A 23,543-nucleotide genomic window follows, 5' to 3' on the forward strand; every position below is an offset into this window, starting at 1 on the left:
ACTCAAGCTCTTTCTCTGATGCATTTGGAAATCTAATTCCTCCTTGATTAACAGTTTATTTGCAAATAATGCAAAAAATAGACTATGGAATGTAACTTTTGGATGTAACTTTTGTGGCGCAATGGGTAACGATGCTTCGTGAGTGACTGTGCTTGATGTGGGAAGATGGTCCCTGATTCGAGCCCAGGTTGGGGCGAGGAGAGGGACGGAAGCTATACTGTTACATCTGGAGTGTATGGTCGGTGAAACGGAAGTATGTATGTTGAAGAGACAGAAAGATTGAAGTCGGGGTTGGAAGGGATTTGGGGCATGCGGGAGGGTCTATTATAAGTCAGTAGAGCTCTTTTTTAAGTTTTGTTTTTCTTTTTTCTCAGAAGTACTAAGTAGGAAGATTTAGAGATGTGGAGCTTATGTTGTAAACTGTGATTGACCACACTCCTAAACAGTAGGTGGCGGCATACACCTTTAACGTTTGTTTACGGACCGCCATTTTATCATGGAAGAAGAAGCAGCTCAGCGAGTGGAGCCCGATCATCATCTCACACTTCCCTCTTCCCCGAATCCTTTTAAAACTCTCCCCCGGGTTTCTACCCTCCCGAACCTCTCCCTTTCTACCCTCACAACCCCACCCCCTCCCCGACAACGCATCCCAAAACACGGATCAGGTAAGAACATTTTATATGTGTGTGCAATACAATCACAAATAAACCCACCGCGTGAATTTGCCAGGCCGCACGACTTGCACGCAGCTCACAAAGCCAGCCAAATGGCTGCTAGTTACGCTTGTCCATTTGTAGATGACGAGTGTTGGTGTTTGTAGCGGATATATTATTGAAACAGTGCTAGCGTGAATGACTCCAGCACAGCCATTCATACAATGTACACATGCTCCACATATGGATGCTAGCCACCCAGTTAACTTGATAATTAGCGCGCTATGCTAGGTCGTAAATCTAGCTAAAAGCTAAACTAGAGCCGGCCGGTGAGGCTAAACTGCGTGCCTTAGCTATGAGCGCAGTTAAATTCATTGGAGCCAAGTAATCGGATACATTGTCCATTCATTTACGAACTGAGCCGTAAGTTACTTTCGTTCCGGATTCAGTCTTGGGATCATTAACCTGTTTGTTAGTCTAACATGCCAGGAGTGTGCTACTAGTAAGCTAAAGTATGCACACGTGAACCATTGCTATGATGACCATGCCAACTAAATGTGTTCCTTTTAGTCTAATCGCAGGTTACTTTGCATGAATTATGATAGTTCTAATGGTAATAATGGACGCAACCTCATACTAGAAGGCCCCATTATGTTTTTGGGGTCAGAAGTTAGCTAGCTGAGAACTCAACTCTTTCCATATAACGTTAGCTACATTTCTACGGAGTTGAGTGTTGGCGGAGTGTACCACTATCAGTCCATACTCGTAAAAATATATTGTTCATTGCTTACCTTGTACTAGCTTTTCTTTTGGTGCTGATATCCGTAGTTTAAAAAAATTAATAAAAGTAACGTTTTTTTTCCTCGGCATAGGTAACGTTAGCCGTTGTTGAGAAGGAGCAGACCGTCATTTCACGGCAGATTCTTACAGTAGTTTTGGCAAGGGACACAGAATGCGTCATAGATTTATCAAACTATGGATTGCAACTGACAAGCACGGGTACCAGTAAGCGTTAAAAAATTGATATGTATTAAAGTATCGAGTAGTAGAGCACGTTTTGAATTGAAAAGCTGTGGATTAAAGGGTGCAATATGACAGTCCTCACTCAAAATGACTTCTTAATCAAAAACTACTCAATTCAGCACCCCAAAAAAAGCCCACAGGACAAACATGGGTACAAGGTGGAATAAAATAATGTACATTTTTACATCCCTGATAGCGACTCGATGTAGTTGGTGGTACTCTCAGCCAACACTTATAGCAACTCTACTCTGTAAAGGTACAGAGTTGAGTTTATGCAGCAAGGTGACGAGCTGCAAATTGATGTTTCACTCTTATAATAATGGCAATCAGTTTAGATCAGGTGTTATGCATATATTTGATTAGTTTGTAAGAACATCAGTGCCTACAGATAATCTCATCCATTGAACTAAAAGCAGCTACTGTTGTAAGTGACATGCCATTATTTGGATGGTTTCAGCAGCTTGGATCGTTTACTTGATACCTTCCTATCAAGTTTTATGAGTTCAATAGTTCGCTAGCTATTTAGTATTATTGTACAAAGTCATAGGCTGAATTAAAAACCACATTCTATATTCAATTGTTCTTCTGCTCTTCCCTTGGCCCCATAATACTTCCAATGCACTATTCTAACTTTTCCTACTTTTCTCACTGTTTTCTTGTCTTACCTCCAGATCCAATCTTTGTGACCATACCCCAGTTTTGACCCATCTGCAGCAGCTACTCTCCCATCCAGTGGTAGTTATGGACTCCGGTGTTATTGAAGGAGGACTCAATGTCACCCTGACCATTAGATTGCTCATGCACGGCAAGGTGAGCAAGATCCCACAGCAGATGACTTAGCCCGCGGTGCTAAAGGCTAGGTAATGTCATGCTGACCATTAGATTGCTAATGCAAGGAGTGACCTCCCACAGCAGGTGACTAAAGTTTAGGAATTACGTTTCTAAATGTATTTGTTTTTATTTTAGGAAGTTGGAAGCATTATTGGCAAGAAAGGTGAATCTGTGAAGAAGATGAGAGAAGAGGTGACAGATGCCTTCTGTTTCTAAATGACACTAAAGCTGTTTGTGTTCTGTTAGTTGCGCCTCTTTTATATAACTCTCTAATGGTGAATTTCCCAACCCCTTGCGTCCAGAGCGGAGCTCGCATCAACATCTCAGAGGGCAACTGTCCTGAGAGGATCATCACTTTGGCAGGCCCCACCACCGCCATCTTCAAAGCGTTCTCCATGATCATCGAAAAGCTGGAAGAGGTAACTTAATTACCCTGTCTTGTCCAGGACCAACTGTTTATTTGTCACTTTGGCATCTACAGGGAATGTGATGTGGCTACTTTTACGGAACCGATTAACACTACCTCTCAGGTGCATGAATAGAGGGACTGACTGGATGTGTGAGGTGTTCAACTAATCCTAGAGGACTATTGGAAGTTTATTTGAAAAAAGGTTCTTTATTAACAATACATCTGTTTACAGTTGTCCTCCAAGAGTGACTAAACACCTCTCACATATCCATCAATGATGCTGTCAAGTGGACGTTGTGGAGTAAGTTCATTGATCAATCAATCTTCTCTCTTCTCTCCCAGGACATCAGCAGCTCCATGACGAACAGTACGGCCACCAGCAAGCCCCCTGTCACCCTCCGTATCGTGGTGCCAGCCAGCCAGTGTGGGTCCCTCATTGGCAAGGGAGGCTGCAAGATCAAAGAAATCCGAGAGGTGGGTGGGAGAACATATGTACTCACATTTGCACTTGCTTTTTCTTACTAGCCAGCAATGCAAACTAGTCACATTTCGGGTGAAATTAAGAATTTTTGGATCCAAAATAGGTGACCTACGTGATTCGTGTAGATGAGAAAAGTTTGGGCGGGGGAGGAAGGGGGAGTTGGCTTTGGATCACTACTGGCTGTAAGCGAACAAGTGAAGCGCGTTTGGAGCAATACTGGCTGTATCCAAGGCTCAACCAATCGTTCACATTAACAGAATGCAACACGCGACTGAAGTTAGAAGAGACAACCAATTTGCTTGTTACAGCATCAGCACGTGCTCTGGGATGAGAGTGGAAAGGCAGTTTGCCAGTTGCAGCAGCGCGTCCCCTGAACGATAACAGAGGTAGGTGAGAAACCAGACCACGGAGATGGGGGTGAGAAGGTGATGACCCGTATTTCATGCGCTGTAACCGAAAAACAACTGGCATTTGGAAAGTTTGAGGTAAGGTAGGGCTGGGTGCTATACCGTATTTTACTATATACTGGTATTGATGCACGGACCTGTTTGGGGTTTTTACTTTATCTTCTATAATGTTATTTTAATATTTGGTTTGTTAAATGTGATGCGCAGTGTGTAACGTCCGTTTTCATAGTTTACTCCACTACTTGAGTCATCCCTCTACACGCTCTCTTTCCATGCCGCTTTCCACACAGACCTAGTCCCACCCCTGTCACTCGAGGAGCGCATTTGTTGTTGCTTGACCACGGGACTGTTTCATTCAGTCTGCATGGTCAATGCAGCACATGCAACAATGTTGATGACAACAATGTTTCCACTTTGATCTTAATATAAATCCACAAGCGTTCTATAATTACAATATTCGTTTCTTTCTTACATCGCAAATAGCTAGTTTGTATTTTCTTAGTAAGTTCAGCTAAATAGTGTTAGCCACTAATGCTAATCGCTAGCTAACTAATGTTAGCTAATAAAAGTACTGAGTCAGAGCAAATGTAGCTAGCTAATACAGCCTGATACCAGTGCTGGTGGAGGCCTAAATCAGCATGTTTGTGCAACAGTATATTCTAAATTAAAGAGGAATAGGTGACGCATGAATGTTGGCTACATTAATTAATTAATTTTTATTTTACCTTTATTTAACTAGGCAAGTCAGTTAAGAACAAATTCTTATTTTCAATGACGGCCTAGGAATCGTGGGTTACGCTCTAACCACTAAGCTACGCTGCCGCCCCATAAAATATTTAATGTAGCCAAAGACTGTAAGGACCCCTAAGAAAAACTGAACATCACTTTGGTTCCTACCCTGTCACAATAACTCATCCATGGCATTTTCATTCATTGTCATGTCAAACAACACTTTTCAAAGTGCCCACTATTAGTTATATTCCATCTATAGAATTATAATAAACATTCTATTTCTGTGATTCCAAAAGTTCACCCAAGTGTTTTGATCTTAATCACAATTTCAACATTTGGTTAAAAATAAATGTTGTATTTTTGCCAGAAAATTATTTTGGGTTGAATTGAACAGCATAAAACATTCTGAATGGAGAAAGACCCATTGAAATCATTTAGGATATATGTTGCCACCCACTACTCATAAAGCAAATGTAGAACTTTTATTAATCAAAAAACATAAAATACTGTCATGTGAAAAATGCCATATGATATTTTGGCCATATCACCCAGCCCTTATGTGAGGGAGAAAGCGTGGTTGAACAAGTATTGTTAGCATTGTTAAGTATCTTGCTAGCTGGATCAAACTCTCCGTTAGCTAGCCAGAGAAATGTTGGGCAACATTAGCCAACTTAACTGATCAAATGGAGGTTTATGGTGTGAAAATTAGCTGATTTAATGAAGTCAGACAGCTAGCTAGCTAACGTTACAACATCAGATGAGCTAACTTTAGTAACCTAACCAATTCACTATAGTGTTAACTGGTATGCGACTCCTTGCCGTTTCTCAAGTTATAACGTGTTACTTGCTTACTGGACCCTGGCAATCTGTGTGAAATGTTAACTAGCTAATGAACTAACTGCTATCTGTTGTAATATTTGTGTTGTGGAGAAATCACCAGGCAGGAGACAGGAGTACAGTTTTCGTTTAGTCAAAACCCCTTGTGCTCTACAGTTCCCGGCACTCCAGTGTGCATGTGCATTTCCTATTAGGTATAGTAACGTAACACTGCCGTAATGCATTACTGCTTAGTAACAGCACAGTAACTAATATAAACCGATGTAGATCCCAGATACTACACTCCTCCCTTATAGTGTTTAACTCCCAGAGAACAAGGTACATATGTTAGGTAACTACTAATGCAATATCTGAACAATGCATTCTTAAACATTTTTCAACTACTGGGTTGAAGCAGACTTTTCAGAGCCCAGCACAAATCCAGGGGATTATTCTGCCCCGAAGATGGAGTTTGTGTCCTAATAACTAACCCAGGTAATGTCATTTTTCTTTCCTTTTATCTAGGAAATATTAAAGTGATTGTTTTACTGTCTGTTACCTCCTTAACCAACTCAACTCACAGGTCAACTTTCGAGGTGCCCTTTGCTGTCGAATAGGATATCTCCGCTCCTCCTGAGCTTCCTGTGGTGGGCCAGGTTCGGGTGGAAGGTCAGGCTCTGTCTCTCCCATACGTCCACAGTCAGGAGAATTGTCCTTGGGGGTCGTTATATTGTTCTTGTTCTCTCGGCATGTCTCTGCTGGGGCGTTGGACCGTAGCAGATGATCCACATGAACGTTGACCTGGCGATGACTTACCATGTCCAAATTGGTCAAAGGTCCTCTGCGTTGCAAGATCACACCTGAGTTCCACAGGCGCTTGGGGTGTCTGAAATCACGTACCATCACCCTCTCTTCCTCTTTGAATTCTCTGACATTCTTTGAGTGTCTGTCATGAGCTTTCTTCTCAATTTGAGCATCATTTTTCTCACTTGGTGACAGAGTCTGTGATGCAAATGCAATAGGGTGTTCTTCACCTGAGGGTAGAACATGTAAGATGACGGCTCCTACTCCGTATGGAGATGCATCACACGCGAGTCAGCTTTATCTCTGTGTTATAGTGGGCAAGCCAAGATGCAACAATGTGGACAAGTTTGCCACAAACTTTCCATAATAGTTCAGGAGCCCCAAAAATGACCTCAGCTCTGAGATATTTGTGAGTGCTGGTGCGTTTGCGATTGCTTCCACCTTGCTGTTGGTTGGGTGCAGGCCTTGTGCATCAATCTTGTATCCGAGTTACTCCACTGAGTCCTGGAGGAACTCACACTTGCTGCGTTTCATTCTCACTCCGTATTTCTCCAGTCTTGACATCACTTTGTCCAGCACTACAAGGTGCTCTCCAATGTTTGGTGCTGACACGAGGATGTCGTCCATGAAGCACACAACATTGTCTATACCGTCCAAGATCTGATCCATTGTGTGTTGGAATATCGCTGGAGCTGTCGAGATTCCATAGGCCAAGCGATTGAATCTGAATAGCCCCTTGTGTGTATTGATGGTCAGATACTGTTCTGACTCCGGATCCAGCTTCAGTTGCTGATAAGTGAATGCCAGGTCCAGCTTACTGAAAACCTTCCCACCAGTTAGTGGCAAACAGATCTTCAGCGTTTGGTAGTGGATATTCCTCTGGTAGTATGCAGCGATTTACTGTGACCTTGTAGTCACCGCACATTCTGACGGTCTTGTCTTTCTTTGGGACTACAACAATCGGAGCGGCCCAGTCGCTCCTCGCTACTTTCGTGATTATGTTATTCTTCTGTAGGCGTTCCTTCTCTACTGCTTCCTTAAGAGCATAGGGAACCGTACGTGGTTTGTGAAAGATAGGCTTGGTTCCTTCTTGCACTCTGACTTTTGCTGTGAAGTCTTGTATTTCACCGTAGCCATCTTTGAAAAGTTCTTTGTGCGTCTCCAGCATGTTAGTGAGTGTAGCCTGCCTCACTGGTTTGTCATTTCTGAGACTGAAGATTTATCCCCAGTTCTACTTGATCTTTTGTAGCCAGTTTCTGCCTAGCAAGGCTGATTTTTCTCCTTTAACAATGACAAGCGGTAGCGTCCACTCCTTCCCCTCACATCGGACTGGTACCTGGATCTGCCCTAACACAGGAATAGTGTCACCAGTGTATGAAGAAAGGCGGATGGACGCGGGCTGAAGTGGGCACTCTTTCAGTTTTTCTTTGTAGAGTCTCTCTGGAACCAGGGATACAGACGCTCCGGTGTCCAGCTGCATTTTTACTGGGGTTCCCGCTAACTCCATGTTGAGAGAGATTCCATCTTTTAGTTGTTGAGCTGTGTACACTGAACAGTTCCAATACTGTTTCAGTTTTACCTTCCTCGTCTTGTGCTGCGTCTGACACTTTGTGCGCTCTTGCTGTGCGTTTCGAGGCTTTACACACTCTCTGTAAATGTCCAACCTTTCCACAATTGTGGCACACTTCCTTTTGGAATCGACATTCACTGTGCTGATGATTATCTCCCCCTCATCTGTAGCAACTTGGCTTAGACCTTTGAGATGTGGGCTGCTTTGTTCTTGTGTAACCTTGAGGACGGGACTGAAAAAAGTGTGACTTTTGAGCTTTTTTCGCCACGTGCATCACTGACCTTGTGAACACCTTTCTGATGTTTATGTCCCGATAGCTCAATAGTATCCCTGTGGGGAAGTTCGAGTCCAAGTGCTATATCATCAGGTCCTTTTCTGACAGGAGCCTTCTGTGATATGCTTCACCTGTGTGACCACATACAAACTTGTCTCGGAGAGCATCATCAAGAAATCGTGCAAACTCACATGTACTTGCCAGCCTTTTCAAAGCAAGGATGTCGTCAGCCATGGTTTCCCCTTGACTCTGGTGACGTTGGTAAAATCTGAAACGTTCTGCAATGAGAATTGGATTAGGCTTGAAATACCTTAAAAGAGTTTCAGTCAGTTCTGCATAATTCAACTCCACTGCTTTAATTGGTTCAATGAGACCTTTCAGCAATCCATACTCAGTTGGACCCAAAACACTGAGAAATATGTCTGCTTTCTTTCCATCTTTGATTTCATTTGCAGCCAGCCAACGCTCAAAACGCTCCAAATAGGAATCAAAATCCTCTTTTGTAGCCTCAAACTCTGGTACTCGACCAATGGTTGCCATTTTCACAGTTAATTGTTCATTTTCCTTATTCCTTAATTTTCATCTAATTCTTCACTTCAGAAGTTTCTGCAATTACTTCATTCACTGCACTCATTTGTAATAATGTACACACTGTTACGTTCCTTCCTTTTTTTTTCTCCCTTGACAATTATTTCTCCACTGAGATCGCCTAATTTCAATGGGTTCAATGAGACAGTTTTTTTTATTTAACCACCAGAGGGCAGTGTCGCTATTCTGGACTCCAATAGTCTTGCTACTTGGCAGCTCCTGAATACTGTACTAGCAGTGGTTAGCCTATGTAGTTTAATCGCCTCGTCGCCACTGTAATATTTGTGTTGTGGAGAAATGACCAGGCAGGAGACGGGAGTACAGTTTTTGTTTAGTCATAACTCCTCGTGCTCTACAGTTCCCGGCACTCCAGTGCGCATGTGCATTTCCTATTAGGTATAGTAACGTAACACTGCCGTAATGCATTACTGCTTAGTAACAGCACAGTAACTAATATAAACCGATGTAGATCCCAGATACTACATCTGTGAGCTAATGTTTTCCCACTACAGAATGTGGTTAATTTTCAGAATGAGAGAATTAGGTGAAAATGAGGCGTTGCTTGTTAAACAGGTGGATTCAGGGATCAAGTGTAGCTGGAGCTGGGCCTGGCTTAAGCTGGATGCCACTGTAGAGGTCAGAGGTCGACCGATTATGATTTTTTTCAACGCCGTTACCAATACCGATTATTGGAGGACCAAAAAAGCCGATGCCGATTTATAAATAAATACAAATAAAAAATGTATTTGTAATAATGACAATTACAACAATACTGAATTAACACTTATTTTAACTTAATATAATACATCAATAAAATCTATTTAGCCTCAAGTAGATAATGAAACATGTTCAATTTGTTTTAAATAATGCAAAAACAAAGTGTTGGAGAAGAACGTAAAAGTGCAATATGTGCTATGGAAGAAACCTAACGTTTCAGTTCCTTGCTCAGACCATGAGAACATATGAAAGTTGGTGGTTCCTTTTAACATGAGTTCAATATTCCCAGGTAAGAAGTTTTAGGTTGTAGTTATTATAGGAATTATAGGACTTTCTCTCTATACCATTTGTATTTCATATACCTTTGACTATTGGATGTTCTTATAGGCACTTTAGTATTGCCAGTGTAATCTTTAAAATGAGTCTTCAATATTCCTAGGTAAGAAGTTTTACAGTGGGGCAAAAAAGTATTTAGTCAGCCACCAATTGTGCAAGTTTTCCCACTTAAAAAGATGAGAGGCCTGTAATTGTCATCATAGGGTACACTTCAACTATGACAGACAAAATTAGGGGGGGGAAAAAATCCAGAAAATGGCGTCAAATGTTTTCTGCAAGCCTTCAAGGTTTTCACACACTGTTTGCTGGTATTTTGGCCCATTCCTCCATGCAGATCTCCTCTAGAGCAGTGATGTTTTAGGGCTGTTGCTGGGCAACACGGACTTTCAACTACCTCCAAAGATTTTCTATGGGGTTGAGATCTGGAGACTGGCTAGGCCACTCCAAGACCTTGAAATGACCTTGAAAGCCACTCCTTCGCCCGAACGGTGTGTTTGGGATCATTGACGCACAACGAAGAGCTGCTGGCAAAACGCACGAAAGTGCTGTTTGGATGAATGTTTACGCGCCTGCTTCTGCCTACCACCGCTCAGTCAGATACTTAGATACTTGTATGCTCAGTCAGATTATATGCAACACAGGATACGCTAGATAATATCTAGTAATATCATCAACCATGTGTAGTTAACTAGTGATTTATGATTGATTAAGTTTAATGCTAGCTCGCAACTTACCTTGGCTTACTGCATTTGCGTAACAGGCAGTCTCCTTATGGAGTGCAATGAGAGAGAGGCAGGTCGTTATTGTGTTGGACTAGTTAACTGTAAGGTTGCAAGATTGGATCCCCCGAGCTGACAAGGTGAAAATCTGTCTTTCTGCCCCTGAACGAGGCAGTTAACCCACCGTTCCTTGGCCGTCATTGAAAATAAGAATGTTCTTAACTGACTTGTCTAGGTAAATAAAGGTGTAAAAAAAAAATATCGGCTAATCGGTGCCCAAAAATACCAATTTCCGATTGATATGAAAACTTGAAATCGGCCCTAATTAATCGGCCATTCCATGAAAGGAACACCCCCCCCCCCCCCCCATCTCACTTTTTCAATTATGCCAACAGCGGGTATCATGCTCAGCTGGCACATTGTACACTTTCTGCCTGTGGACTTCTGTACTACAATGTAATAATGTGCAGTGTAGCCCAAAGATATTGGTTTTGTTGAACTTTCCTATAACACTTGTGTGAGTGAGGGAGATTATTACATTTTTACTCTGAATGTTATTTTTGCACACATGTAGCCTTGTGCACTTGATTGATGTCTACTATAGTGGCCACTATAATAGAAAAAAATAGAATCCCTGTTTCATTCTATTTCTACTTTAAATGTGTTTTTTTCTGAAGTGCAATATATAGATTGTGTGTGGTCACAAGCTTTCTATTATAAAGGCTGTCATGGCTAACTGCCATTTTAGTGTATTGTTTTTTTTCTCAAGACTTGGGTGTTTACAGTAAAATCTAGGCAACAAATAACATTGCATTGCTTTCTTACTTTTTTTAGCTGTGAGTTAGGTTCACGTTAACCACTTTATCTTACACACAGAGACTGATCATGTAGATTCTTTGTTTAATTATTTAACTTGCATTTCCCCTAGCAGGGATTTTCTGGATGTTTCAGTGCAAAGAAAGTGTCACCTTCTTGGGCCCTCACCAGTTTGCATACCCGACTTGCACAGATTTAGCAAAAAGTGGCTATTTTGAAAGGTTTTACTTGCAGTGACTAAGTTACTGCTGGTGGTCGTTTTACCTACCTTAGTTCAGAGCACTGATTGTAAGTTTTGTATGGATATGACCGTCTCCTAAATTACAAAAATGTTAGTGTAATATGTAAGTCCAGACCAGTCAATCTCTCCTCTCTCTAGTCGACAGGTGCTCAGGTACAGGTGGCAGGGGACATGCTTCCTAACTCTACAGAACGGGCCATCACCATCGCAGGGACCCCCCAGTCCATAATTGAGTGTGTCAAGCAAATCTGCGTGGTTATGCTCGAGGTAAGTGTAAGTAATATCCTCAAATTGTTGATCTATTTTTATTTAGCTTAAATGTTTATAATTTTATTAATTTGTCAAATTACCCGTACAACCTCTTTGGTACCCATTTTGGCATCTCTTGCTTACTTATACAAAAGTGTTTTGAAAACAAGTCTGAATTATACCCATTTTCCTGTCCCTCATTCTCTCCCATTTCTCCTTTTCTCTTTCCTTTTCCTCCAGTCTCCCCCTAAGGGGGTCACCATCCCATACCGACCAAAACCTTCAGGATCCCCTGTCATCTTTGCTGGAGGACAGGTATGTTTGATATATTTTTACACATTTATATATACAGTGGGGCAAAAAGGTATTTAGTCAGCCACCAATTGTGCAAGTTCTCCCACTTAAAAAGATGAGGCCTGTAATTTTCATCATAGGTACACTTCAACTATGTGACAGACAAAATGAGAGGAAAATATCCAGAAAATCACATTGTAGGATTTTTAATGAATTTATTTGCAAATTATGGTGGAAAATAAGTATTTTGTCATTAACAAAAGTTTCTCAATACTTTGTTATATACCCTTTGTTGGCAATGTTTTCTGTAAGTCTTCAAGGTTTTCACACACTGTTGCTGGTATTTTGGCCCATTCCTCCATGCAGATCTCCTCTAGAACAGTGATGTTTTGGGGCTGTTGCTGGGCAACACGGACTTTCAACTCCCTCCAAAGATTTTCTATGGGGTTGAGATCTGGAGACTGGATAGGCAACCCCGGGACCTTGAAATGCTTCTTACGAAGCCACTCCTTCGTTGCCCGGGCGGTGTGTTTGGGATCATTGTCATGCTGAAAGACCAAGCCACGTTTCATCTTCAATGCCCTTGCTGATGATAAGCTTTGTTACTTTGGTCCCAGCTCTCTGCAGGTCATTCACTAGATCCCGCCGTGTGGTTCTGGGATTTTTGCTCACCGTTCTGGTGATCATTTTGACCCCACGGGGTGAGATCTTGCGTAGAGCCCCAGATCGAGGGAGATTATCAGTGGTCTTGTATGTCTTCCATTTCCTAATAATTGCTCCCACAGTTGATTTCTTCAAACCAAGCTGCTTACCTATTGCAGATTCGGTCTTCCCAGCCTGGTGCAGGTCTACAGTTTTGTTTCTGGTGTCCTCTGACAGCTCTTTGGTCTTGGCCATAGTGGAGTTTGGAGTGTGACTGTTTGAGGTTGTGGACAGGTGTTTTTTTATACTGATAACAAGTTCAAACAGGTGTCATTATTACTGGTAACGAGTATAGGACAGAGGAGCCTTTTAAAGAAGTTACAGGTCTGTGAGAGCCAGAAATCTTGCTTGTTTGTCGATGACCAAATACTTATTTTCCACCATAATTTGCAAAAAAATTCATTAAAAATCCTACAATGTGATTTTTCTGGATTTTTTTTTTTTTCATTTTGTCTGTCATAGTTGAAGTGTACCTATGATGAAAATTACAGGCCTCATCTTTTTAAGTGGGAGAACTTGCACAATTGGTGGCTGACTAAATACTTTTTTTCCCCCACTGTACATGTTTTTATTTAGATCATTTAATCAACTTACTGCTGGCTGGGAAGGGGGATGGGGGTTCCTCTGAGAACTAACCTGTAGTTGATCTGTTGTGTTCTGCTGTATTTTTATAGGGAATTTACCAATAATAAACTTTGATACTTTTGCCCAGCCTTTGGTTTTGTGTTACTGTTATGACATCTCTGGTGGTTACCAACAGAAATAGTGATGTGCACGGTTATTTGAACATCTGAACGGACATTAGTATTCAAATACTTGTGGGAGTATTTTTTGGGGCGGAAGGGTAGCCTAGTGGTAAGAGTGGTGGACTTGTAACCAAAAGGTTGCAAGTTCAAATCCCTGAGCTGACAAGGTACAAATCTGTCGTTCTGCCCCTGAACTGTTCCTCGGCCTTCATTGAAAATAAGAATTTGTTCTTAACTGACTTGCCTAGTTAAATAAAGGTAAATAATTCATTTTTGTGGGCAAGAGTGTAGGGGCCTATTAAACAGAGAAAGGGGCTTTTTTTTTCAAGTTAAAATATCCATGTTACATACAAGGATATACCATGACATTTCAAATTATTAATTTAATAAAAACCATTTCAGTGTAGCTATGACCTCCCATACGTCATAGGAGAGTCTGTTTGCTCCCATTTCTCCGGCCCCTCTGCAGCTTCAGCAATATCGCGCCAGCCTCTCTCCCTTGTTTTGTGCCTTAGTGCTAAGGTTTAAAACTTAAGTTAAAAAAATATCCAGAAATCCCACAAATGCATGCTATTATTCGAATAGTGAACTTATTTCAAGCCCCATCCCTAAACTGAAGTAGACCTCCCTCCACCCAACGCTGTTACTGGGAGAATTAATGAATAAAATCCCTGAAAATCCAAGCCCAGTTCATGCTCCGCTAGGCAGAATGGAAACGTGCTTTGTTTTTTCTGTTTTCAATCACTTTAACATTCCTTTAGAAATGTTATCTTTCGCTATAATATTGATACTTTGTTCAAGATTTGGCTGCTTTAAAATGTATTGAGAGCATTTAGAGATATAGACCAATAGGATCTGTGTGTGTTGAAGAAAAAGATACTATTGTTTGGGGACATGAAACATTCAGGCACTGCACAGACACTATGGAAGCAGACACTCCACAGCTCCTGAGCGCAGAGTTAAATTGTTTCAAACCATTTTTAAACTCAATTGTTGTTTGAGATGGATGTAAAATGCCTAGTGAAAGTCGACACACCCTTGCAACGTTTTTAAATTTCTATTTTTAAAAAAAGGATCAAATTGAGCTTTTCCCTCACTTATCTACACAATACACTCCACATTTTCAAAGTGAAAGAGAAATTATAGAAATGTTCGGGAAATTTAATAAAACAGACCTCTTGATTGCAAGAGGCACAGAAATGTGGCACAGAAATACGTTCAGGAGCAAATTTTCATTTAAATTTCTTGGATGGAGATTTTATACTTTTAAACATTCTAACATACGTTTGTCCTGTATACTCTTGTGACTGCGAATCGTGATATGTGAACAGGATGCCTATGAACACGTTGTTCTTTTTTCAGGCGTACGCCGTTCAAGGACAACATGCGATACCACAGCCAGATGTAAGTGCTGTTGTCACAATTTCTTCCTCCTGGTGTCCGTATCCTCTCTACCCTCTGTCCTTCCCCAGAAATCCTTACCTGTCCCTGCCCTACCTTTCCGTACCTTCCCTACCTTATGCGATCATCCCTACCCTTCACCTCTCAATTTATGCCTCCCCCCAGTTCCCTATCCTCTGTACCTCCCTGCCCTCCCATTTCTTTTATCTACCATTCCTAACCTACCCTCCCTCCAACCAGTGCACTAGGAAAAGGTGTTAGGTAGACTGTAGGTCCGAGGCTCCAAACCCAGCCTGGTTGTAAAATGCCTTAAGAGGAAGGGTTTGATCAGAAATTTGCCTTATGGTGAAGAGATTATATTAATAGACAAATCATTTAGAGGAGTTGGTGTATTTGGTAGTGTGTTAACCAGTAACGTCATTCTCAACATTTTTATTTAACATAGCACTGGGTTATGGTTTAAGAAATGTTTATGTTCACTATTGATCTTATATTATTGTCCTAACTATTACTGTGTTGATTTATACCATGGCCTGTAGTTGTGTGGGCCTGGTTGGTTTTGTTTGGTACAGGCCAGGATATATCTATTCCTACATACTGAGAACATGTAGTGTCATATCCATCTGCCAGAAGACTATAAGCAAACATTCCGAGTCCGAGTTCTCCAGTGGAAAGACCATGGGGTACAAATTTATTAAGAATGATTCCACAACCTATCCAACACTTGTCCATTTTAGAGAAAGAAAATAAGATAGCTGGGTTGTGTGCATGCAACTGAGTTTAACAGAAAAGGTCCAGGTAGTCCCTAACTGTTCGTTAGTTTGGTATGTAATGAACACAACTCCAACTACTATTATGAATGAATGTCATGGTGAATGAAATGGTTTTGCTTTACTGACTGTGCTTCTTGCCCCTTCTCTTCTCTTTCCTTTCCATTTCTCTCCTCCCTCCCTGCCCCATCTCTTGCCCTCACAGTCTTCCTCTATCTCTCCACAGCTCACCAAGTTACACCAGCTGGCCATGCAGCAGAGCCCCTTCCCAATGGCCCCAAGCAACCAAGGATTCCAAGGTACTAAGGACATAACAATACAATAGTTTGTATAAAAAAATATAATAAAAAAATAAGGTTATTGAAACTACTGCGCTCAGAACTGGTGTGTTGACCAAATTAGAACATCAGCAGGAGTGCAAACTGCATTTTATGTTGTTTTTTAAAATTATTTGAGACAAAATGCAAATGTTCTGGCTGTCAGGCCATCGTTGGTTTGTCACATGGATAGAGAAAACAACTCCTTGACGAAGGCTTTACCTACTGAAATGTCAGTTAAGATTTTGTTACATTGAACCTGCAACCACAATGGCATTTACATATCATGAAGAGTGCCAAATTGTTCCGGATCCTTGTTTTATGTATTTTTGGCTTGTTGATTTAGGAGGGATGGATGCGTCTGCCCAAACTAGTTCCCATGAGATGACCATTCCAAATGATGTAAGTATTTCCACAGTGATGACTGACCCTCCCCATCCATTTCCCTTCAGTGGTTAGACATTTCACACTATCAATCAACGCCAATCTAATTGATTGACGTAACTGAATTCCTGGTTCTCTCCTCTAATTGATTGGCTTAACTGACTTTCTGTTTTTCTTCCCCCTAGTTGATTGGCAGCATCATTGGTCGCCAGGGTGCTAAGATCAATGAGATCCGCCAGATGTCGGGTGCCCAGATAAAGATAGCTAACCCTGTCGAGGGCTCCGCAGACAGACAGGTCACCATCACTGGTTCCCCCGCCTCCATCAGCCTGGCAGAGTACCTCATCAACGCCAGGTCAGACACATTAGTGACAAGCTTTATAAGCAACTACCATCTTTTGTCCTTTTAGAGTCAGGGATAAATTGACTTTGGGTTGCAAAATTCAAGAAACTTCCCCTAAATTCCAGTTGGAGGATTTACCTCCCTGCACATTCCCTCCTGATTCTGGAAATCCTCCAACATGTTTTCTGAAAAACCTGAGGACTTTGGGTTCTGGGAACTTTCTGGAATTTTGCTCCTGGAGCACCACAGTTGCTTGGTGCAGTAGGCTTTTGATCCAGCCCAACGCAAACTAAAACAGCTGGGTTGGAACAAAAGCCTGTGGCTCTCCAGAAGGGCCTTCTTCCGCCCAGTATTCAACCAAGCCCTCCCACCCTTTTTTTTTTTTTGTAGAACTGAGAATCCACCCAATCTCATCTACCCCCACACCATGGTACTTCCTTTTGACATTTGGGTGCCTCCCAGTTAGTCTGCCTACAGTGCAATGTGTTTGTGTTAGATAACTGCTTAACCCCCACCCCTATCCATGGCATGTGTGAGGGGATCAGTTTGAACAAGACGAGGCACAGAATCACTGATCTTTATCACATAATGAGTAGTTATTTGGGGATGGAAGGTGATTTGTAGATCAGTGATCCTGTGCAGTCCGGCTGGACGTAGTCGATCTCAAACACGCACATTGTCTATTGAAACATGAGTTGGTCTTCCAATGTTTACTCATTGATGGCCACTATTGTCAGTTTTTCTATGCCTGTCACTCTCACACCCCTCCCTGACTGTCAGTCTGTGCTTATGATTCCCCCTCATGCACCCTCCCAACCCTGAAGTCTACCCCTCACTCCTTCCATACTCACCAGCCTATCCTGTAACCCATCCCGACTGTGTGTCCCTCTTTTTCCTTCTTGTCTCTCTTGTTTCTACAGTGTTGAGTCCTCTAAATTCTCCTCCTCGAACCCTGAACAGACCCACAGCACCAGCCTCCTCTGCCCTCCTCTCTCCACTACTACCACCTCTCCTGCCGCTACCTCTACTGCTTCCTCCTTCTCTTCTTCCTCCTGTTTGGCGCCCCCCTCCGCCTCCTCCTCTCTGTCCTTGTTGGCTCCTCAAGGACCTTCTTCCTCTGACTCACCACTCCCACCCAACTCCCCTGCTGTCCCCTGTGTCTCCAGTCTGCTCAGTCTTAAGACCCTCCCCCTCCTGGCCCTCCATGTTGTTTCCACTGGCCCCAGTGACCCTGTCCACTCAGCCAATCCCGAGCCAAAGCTTTCCTCAGAGCTGGGCTCCAAGTCTAAGAGGCGAAGGCTTTCTCCGTACTAAAGCAACAGCCATAATAGAAACTACAGTACAAACGTGAAGTGTGTCCCAAATGGCACTTCCTTTTATATAGTGCACTACTTTTTCACCAGGGCCCTCGTCAAAAGTGGGCTCTGGTCAAAAGTGATACACTTTATAGGGAATAAGGTGCCTTTTGGGATGTTGCTTATCGTTGTCTGTTCTTGGTTGTCACTGCTTTAAACCTGGCTGTGCCCTATGCCACATGCTTCTTAACTATACAATTAATCAAAAAATGCCACAAAAAAAGTTACACTTCCAGATCTGGCTTCTCTCCTCCATGTCCTTTGGTCCACTGCTTGGTTTTATGTCTCGCTCACCCTCTTGAAGGTCTCTGTTCGGTCTCTGTTCGGTCTCTGTTCGGTCTCTGTTCGGTCTCTGATCGGTCTATCTAAAAGACTGCATCCGCATGGGCACGCTTGTCTCAGACCGACTTCAACGTTACTAATTAAAAGCTTTTGGTTGGATTTTCTCTCTTGCTGTAAGCTCAGGTAGCACCTCTCATGCCATCTTTATGTTAAGATCTCATGCTGTATTTCATTTATTTGAATATTAACTTTGTCCTGGATAATACAGTTGAAGTCGGAAGTTTACAAACACCTTAGCCAACTACATTTCAACTCAGTTTTTCACAATTCCTGACATTTAATCCTAGTAAAAATTCCCTGTCTCAGATCAGTTAGGATCACCACTTTATTTTAAGAATGTGAAATGTCAGAATAATAGTGTAGAGAGTGATTTATTGCAGCTTTTATTTCTTACATCACATTCCCAGTGGGTCAGAAGTTTACATACACTCAATTAGTATTTGGTAGCATTGCCTTTAAATTGTTTAACTTGGGGCAAATGTTTCGGGTAGCCTTCCACAAGCTTCCCACAATAAGTTGGGTGAATTTTGACCCTTTCCTCCTGACAGAGCTGGTGTAACTGAGTCAGGTTTGTCGGCCTCCTTGCTCGCACACGCTTTTTCAGTTCTGCCCACAAATGTTCTATGGGATTGAGGTCTTTGTGATGGCCACTCCAATACCTTGACTTTGTTGTCCTTAAGCCATTTTTCCACAACTTTAGAAGTATGCTTGGGGTCATTGTCCATTTGGAAGACCCATTTGCGACCAAGCTTTAACTTCCTGACTGATGTCTTGAGATGTTGCTTCAATATATCCACATAATTTTCCATCCTCAAGATGCCATCTATTTTGTGAAGTGCACCAGTCCCTTCTGCAGCAAAGCACCCCCACAACATGATGCTGCGTCCTCCATGCTTCATGGTTGGTATGGTGTTCTTCGGCTTGCAAGCCTCCCCCTTTTTCCTCCAACAATAACAATAGTCATTATGGCCAAACAGTTCTATTTTTGTTTCATCAGACCAGAGGACATTTCTCCAAAAAGTACGATCTTTGTCCCCATGTGCAGTTGCAAACCGTAGTCTGGCTTTTTTATGGCGGTTTTGGAGCAGTGGCTTCTTCCTTGCTGAGCTGCCTTTCAGGTTATGTTGGTATAGGACTCGTTTTACTGTGGATATAGATACTTTTGTACCTGTTTCCTCCAGCATCTTCACAAGGTTTTTTGCTGCGGTTCTGGGTTGATTTGCAATTTTTCACCATTCATCTCTAGGAGTCTTCTTCCTGACCAGTATGACTGCTGCGTGGTCCCATGGTGTTTATACTTGCATACTATTGTTTGTACAGATGAACATGGTACCTTCAGGCATTTGGAACTTGCTTCCAAGGAAGGAACCAGACCCTTGGAAGTCTACAATTTGTTTCTGAGGTATTGGCTGATTTTCTTTCGATTTTCCCATGATGTCAAGCAGAGGCACTGAGTTTGAAGGTAGGCCTATCCACAGGTACACCTCCAATTGTCTCAAATTATGTCAATTAGCCTATCAGAAGCTTTTAAAGCCATTACATAATTTCCTGAAATTTTCCAGGCAACTTAGTGTATGTAAACTTCTGACCCACTGGAATTGTGATACAGTGAATTATAAGTGAAATAATCATTCTGTAAACAATTGTTGGAAAAATTACTTGTCATGCACAGAGTAGATGTCCTAACCAACTTGCCAAAGCTATAGTTTGTCAAAACAAGAAATTTGTGGAGAGGTTAAAAAACAAGTTTTAATGATTCCAACCTAAGTGTATGTAATTTTCCGACTTCAACTGTATGTGGGGTATCTAGTTATATTTGTAAAGTGTTCATTATAGTGCTAACATCTTGTTTTGTTTATGTATCTATCTGCCACATGGGGTAAAGTTGGGCTTAATCACTATAATAATTTGCCCTCAGGTATCATATAGCCCTGCTAATCATGGGCTGTTGGACCTTTACAATTTCAGGAAATTGATGTCCTCGTAATGCCTAGATTTGGACTCTTGAATCGAGCCATAACTGCTTCTTTTATCCTTTCGCTGGCAATCACTGATGCACTACAATTTATTAGCACTGATCAGAGGTCAGTGACTGTAAGGTGAAATGGAAGGACATGGAATACACTCTTTGAAGAGGTTGATGTCAAGGAAACAACATCCTCTTATCCACTGATAGTTAATACACCTCTAGAGGTTTATCTATTGGGTAGACATTTTATGAACTGAAAAAAGCGGTGTTGAGGTTTAAGAAGGTTCAATTGTGAAAAGGTGAGTTTGTCCTGTTTTATTGTTGTAATTTGAAACGCACAGCATGGCTTATTCTCTCCCCCTTCGATCTCTCAATGTGTCTCTCTCCAGGCTCTCCTCTGAAGCTACAGGACTGGCGGCCAACTGATAGAACAGACTCTGCATAGATGTGATCTGCACTAATCCCCCCCCACATTTTACCTTCTACCACCAATCGATCCATCAGTCAGCTCTCTCCTTTTAAAGTGGTCAATGCAACTATCCAACTTAGTTTATTTGTATGAAAATCACGCCCACCCACCTGATTTTACTTTGATCTGCATTCATTTATGTTTTTTATTAAGGCGCTTTGTGCCCCAGTTGGATGTTTTTAATGATTTGTTCTTAGGTTCTTTTTTGTTGAAGGGAGAAAGTTTTCCATATCTTTCTTGACACCATCACAAGAGTATAGGTAGAAAAATCTGAATAGGTTTAGTTCGCTAAAACTTTTTGTATTTTTTGGTTTTGAACAAATAAATGTCCAAACAAAATATACTTCTGCATTTTTAGCCCCCCCCCCCACGATCCTGGACCCCCTAGTAATTTTATCCATTGCAGAAATTCAAAACTCACCGTCATTTGGTTATGTCACTATGCTCACAAAATTAAAGGGGAAATCGGTCACTGCTAGTATTTTGGGTATGACAAACAGCTCTATCACTACTAGAAGACATGGATATTGCATTTGTTGAAAACAATTTCAAACGGTATGTATTCATGTCACCTTAACTTTTTTGTTTGTGTCATTCCTATTTTTCCACCTTCACCTTTGCCCCACCCACCTGTGTGATCATGTTTCTTCAATGGAGGAAATATTTGTTTTACCTACCAAAGGAGAGAAACTCCTGAACTGACTGGTGTAAGTGTGCGGAGAGAAACTAAGATATTATGAATCGCTGAAACTAAGACAGGGCGATTAAAAACAAATGCATTTCCTGCTCTTTGCTTTCTTTGCTCAAGTCATATTTAATTTTTTATTATTTGCAGGAAATAAAGTAACTTTTGTGCACGTTTTGGAAAGAAATGTAGACATTGGGTGCCACAACATTGTCAAAAGAACTACAGAAATAAAGATGTGAAATGCTCAAACTACAAATTCTCGTTCTGTGTTGCGTGTGTGTAACAATGTTCATTGGAAAATAAAGTTGATGGAAGTTCATTGGAATGGTCACTGCTATGATTTTATGAAAACCTATACTTACCCAGCATTAAAGTCTGACACCCACATTTCCAGTTTTTGAACAGTGATTTTTATTTGTCTTAAATTGTTTCTTAAATATTTATTGTACACAGATGCAATTATAAAAACAAACATGTACTTTCAAAGGAACGAGGAGTCTGTTTGATTCCGCATATTGGAAACTAGCTTGGAGCCAAATCTGTTAAGTGTTCTGAAAAAACATTAACGTGACATTTACCATAGGGCCTTAGTAAGACAAATCAACATATCAGGCTAATTGGAAACATACAAATGCCTCTTTCTCCAGTCACCATAGGGCAGTGGTCTTTTGCTGTATTGGCAACAAAACAAATCCACATCTACGGTCAGGTCAGGTCTAAAATTACTGGCACCCTTGAGAAAGATGATTTTAAAAAATTTAAAAGCCTATAAAATAAATGAGTTAAGAGGGGACAGAATTAAATCAGATTTTTTTTTTTTACGTTTAAAAATCTATGCTTTTCCAGAAAATAAATACTAGTGGATCTATAAAACCTTACAGAACACAGGAGCTGCCATTTTATAGCTTATCAAATGGAACCTGCTGAGTCATTTGATAGGATGGAACGGAGGCTGTTTAAACATAGGCCTCCATTGCATCCCAATGCTGCCCAAGTTTACACTTGCTCACTCCTACCCATGGATATTAAAACAAATACACTGCTCAAAAAATAAAGGGAACACCAACACAATGTAACTCCAAGACAATCACACTTCTGTGAAATCAAACTGTCCACTTAGGAAGCAACACTGATTGACATGCTGTTGTGCAAATGGAATAGACAACAGGTGGAAATTATAGGCAATTAGCAAGACACCCCCAATAAAGGAGTGGTTCTGCAGGTGGGGACCACAGACCACTTCTCAGTTCCTATGCTTCCTGGCTGATGTTTTGGTCAATTTTGAATGCTGGCGGTGCTTTTACTCTAGTGGTAGCATGAGACGGAGTCAACCCACACAAGTGGCTCAGGTAGTGCAGCTCATTCAGGATGGCACATCAATGAGAGCTGTGGCAAGAAGGTTTGCTGTGTCTTATCAGCGTAGTGTCTAGAGCATGGAGGCGCTACCAGGAGACAGGGCAGTACATCAGGAGACGTGGAGGCGATAGGAGGGCAACAACCCAGCGGCAGGACCGCTACCTCCGCCTTTGTGCAAGGAGGAGCACTGCCAGAGCCCTGCAAAATGACCTCCAGCATGCCACAAATGTGCATGTGTCTGCTCACACGGTCAGAAACAGACTCCATGAGGGTGGTATGAGGGCCCGACATCCACAGGTGGGGGTTGTGCTTACAGCCCAACACCGTGCAGGACGTTTGGCATTTGCCAGAGAACACCAAGATTGGCAAATTCGCCACTGGCGCCCTGTGCTCTTCACAGATGAAAGCAGGTTCACACTGAGCATGTGACAGAGTCTGGAGACGCCGTGGAGAACGTTCTGCTGCCTGCAACATCCTCCAGCATGACCAGTTTGGCGGTGGGTCAGTCATGGTGTGGGGTGGCATTTTTTGGGGGGGCCACACAGCCCTCCATGTGCTCGCCAGAGGTAGCCTGACTGCCATTAGGTACCGAGATGTGATCCTCAGACCCCTTGTGAGACCATATACTGGTGCGGTTGGCCCCTGGGTTCCTCCTAATGCAAGACAATGCATTGTGTCAGCAGCTCCTACAAGAGGAAGGCATTGATGCTATGGACTGGCCCGCCCGTTCCCCAGTCCTGA

General features: G+C 42.0%; 1 protein-coding gene across 6 annotated transcripts; it reads left to right on the plus strand.

The window, feature by feature from the left end:
* Positions 1 to 504: 504 nt before the first annotated feature.
* On the plus strand, positions 505 to 21,765 carry LOC135542337 (poly(rC)-binding protein 2-like). 6 transcript variants are annotated; one of them, XR_010456050.1, is made up of 13 exons: positions 505 to 665; positions 2,348 to 2,486; positions 2,643 to 2,699; positions 2,810 to 2,926; positions 3,259 to 3,390; positions 11,556 to 11,690; positions 11,907 to 11,981; positions 14,771 to 14,812; positions 15,785 to 15,878; positions 16,243 to 16,298; positions 16,466 to 16,635; positions 19,641 to 19,782; positions 20,679 to 21,765. XR_010456050.1 is itself a non-coding variant. In XM_064969228.1 (12 exons), the coding sequence occupies exons 2-12, from the start codon at positions 2,418 to 2,420 to the stop codon at positions 20,713 to 20,715; spliced, it is 984 nt and encodes a 327-aa protein (XP_064825300.1). In that variant the 5' UTR covers positions 505 to 665; positions 2,348 to 2,417; the 3' UTR covers positions 20,716 to 21,765. The 6 variants fall into 6 exon arrangements, 5 of the variants coding, with proteins under 5 accessions (XP_064825300.1, XP_064825302.1, XP_064825301.1 ...); XM_064969228.1 differs by lacking the exon at positions 19,641 to 19,782; XM_064969230.1 differs by lacking the exon at positions 19,641 to 19,782 and having other exon boundaries at positions 15,806 to 15,878.
* Positions 21,766 to 23,543: the final 1,778 nt, after the last annotated feature.

The sequence above is a fragment of the Oncorhynchus masou genome, chromosome 6 (assembly GCF_036934945.1).
Source record: "Oncorhynchus masou masou isolate Uvic2021 chromosome 6, UVic_Omas_1.1, whole genome shotgun sequence".
NCBI lineage: Eukaryota > Metazoa > Chordata > Actinopteri > Salmoniformes > Salmonidae > Oncorhynchus > Oncorhynchus masou.

Bases quoted from the DNA above. Each gene is read 5' to 3' on its own strand.
- LOC135542337 (XM_064969228.1), top strand. From the start codon at position 2,418: ATGGACTCCGGTGTTATTGAAGGAGGACTCAATGTCACCCTGACCATT. The intron at 15,879-16,242 runs GTACTAAGGACA...TTGTTGATTTAG, and splicing joins AAGCAACCAAGGATTCCAAG to GAGGGATGGATGCGTCTGCC. The intron at 16,299-16,465 runs GTAAGTATTTCC...TCTTCCCCCTAG, and splicing joins AGATGACCATTCCAAATGAT to TTGATTGGCAGCATCATTGG.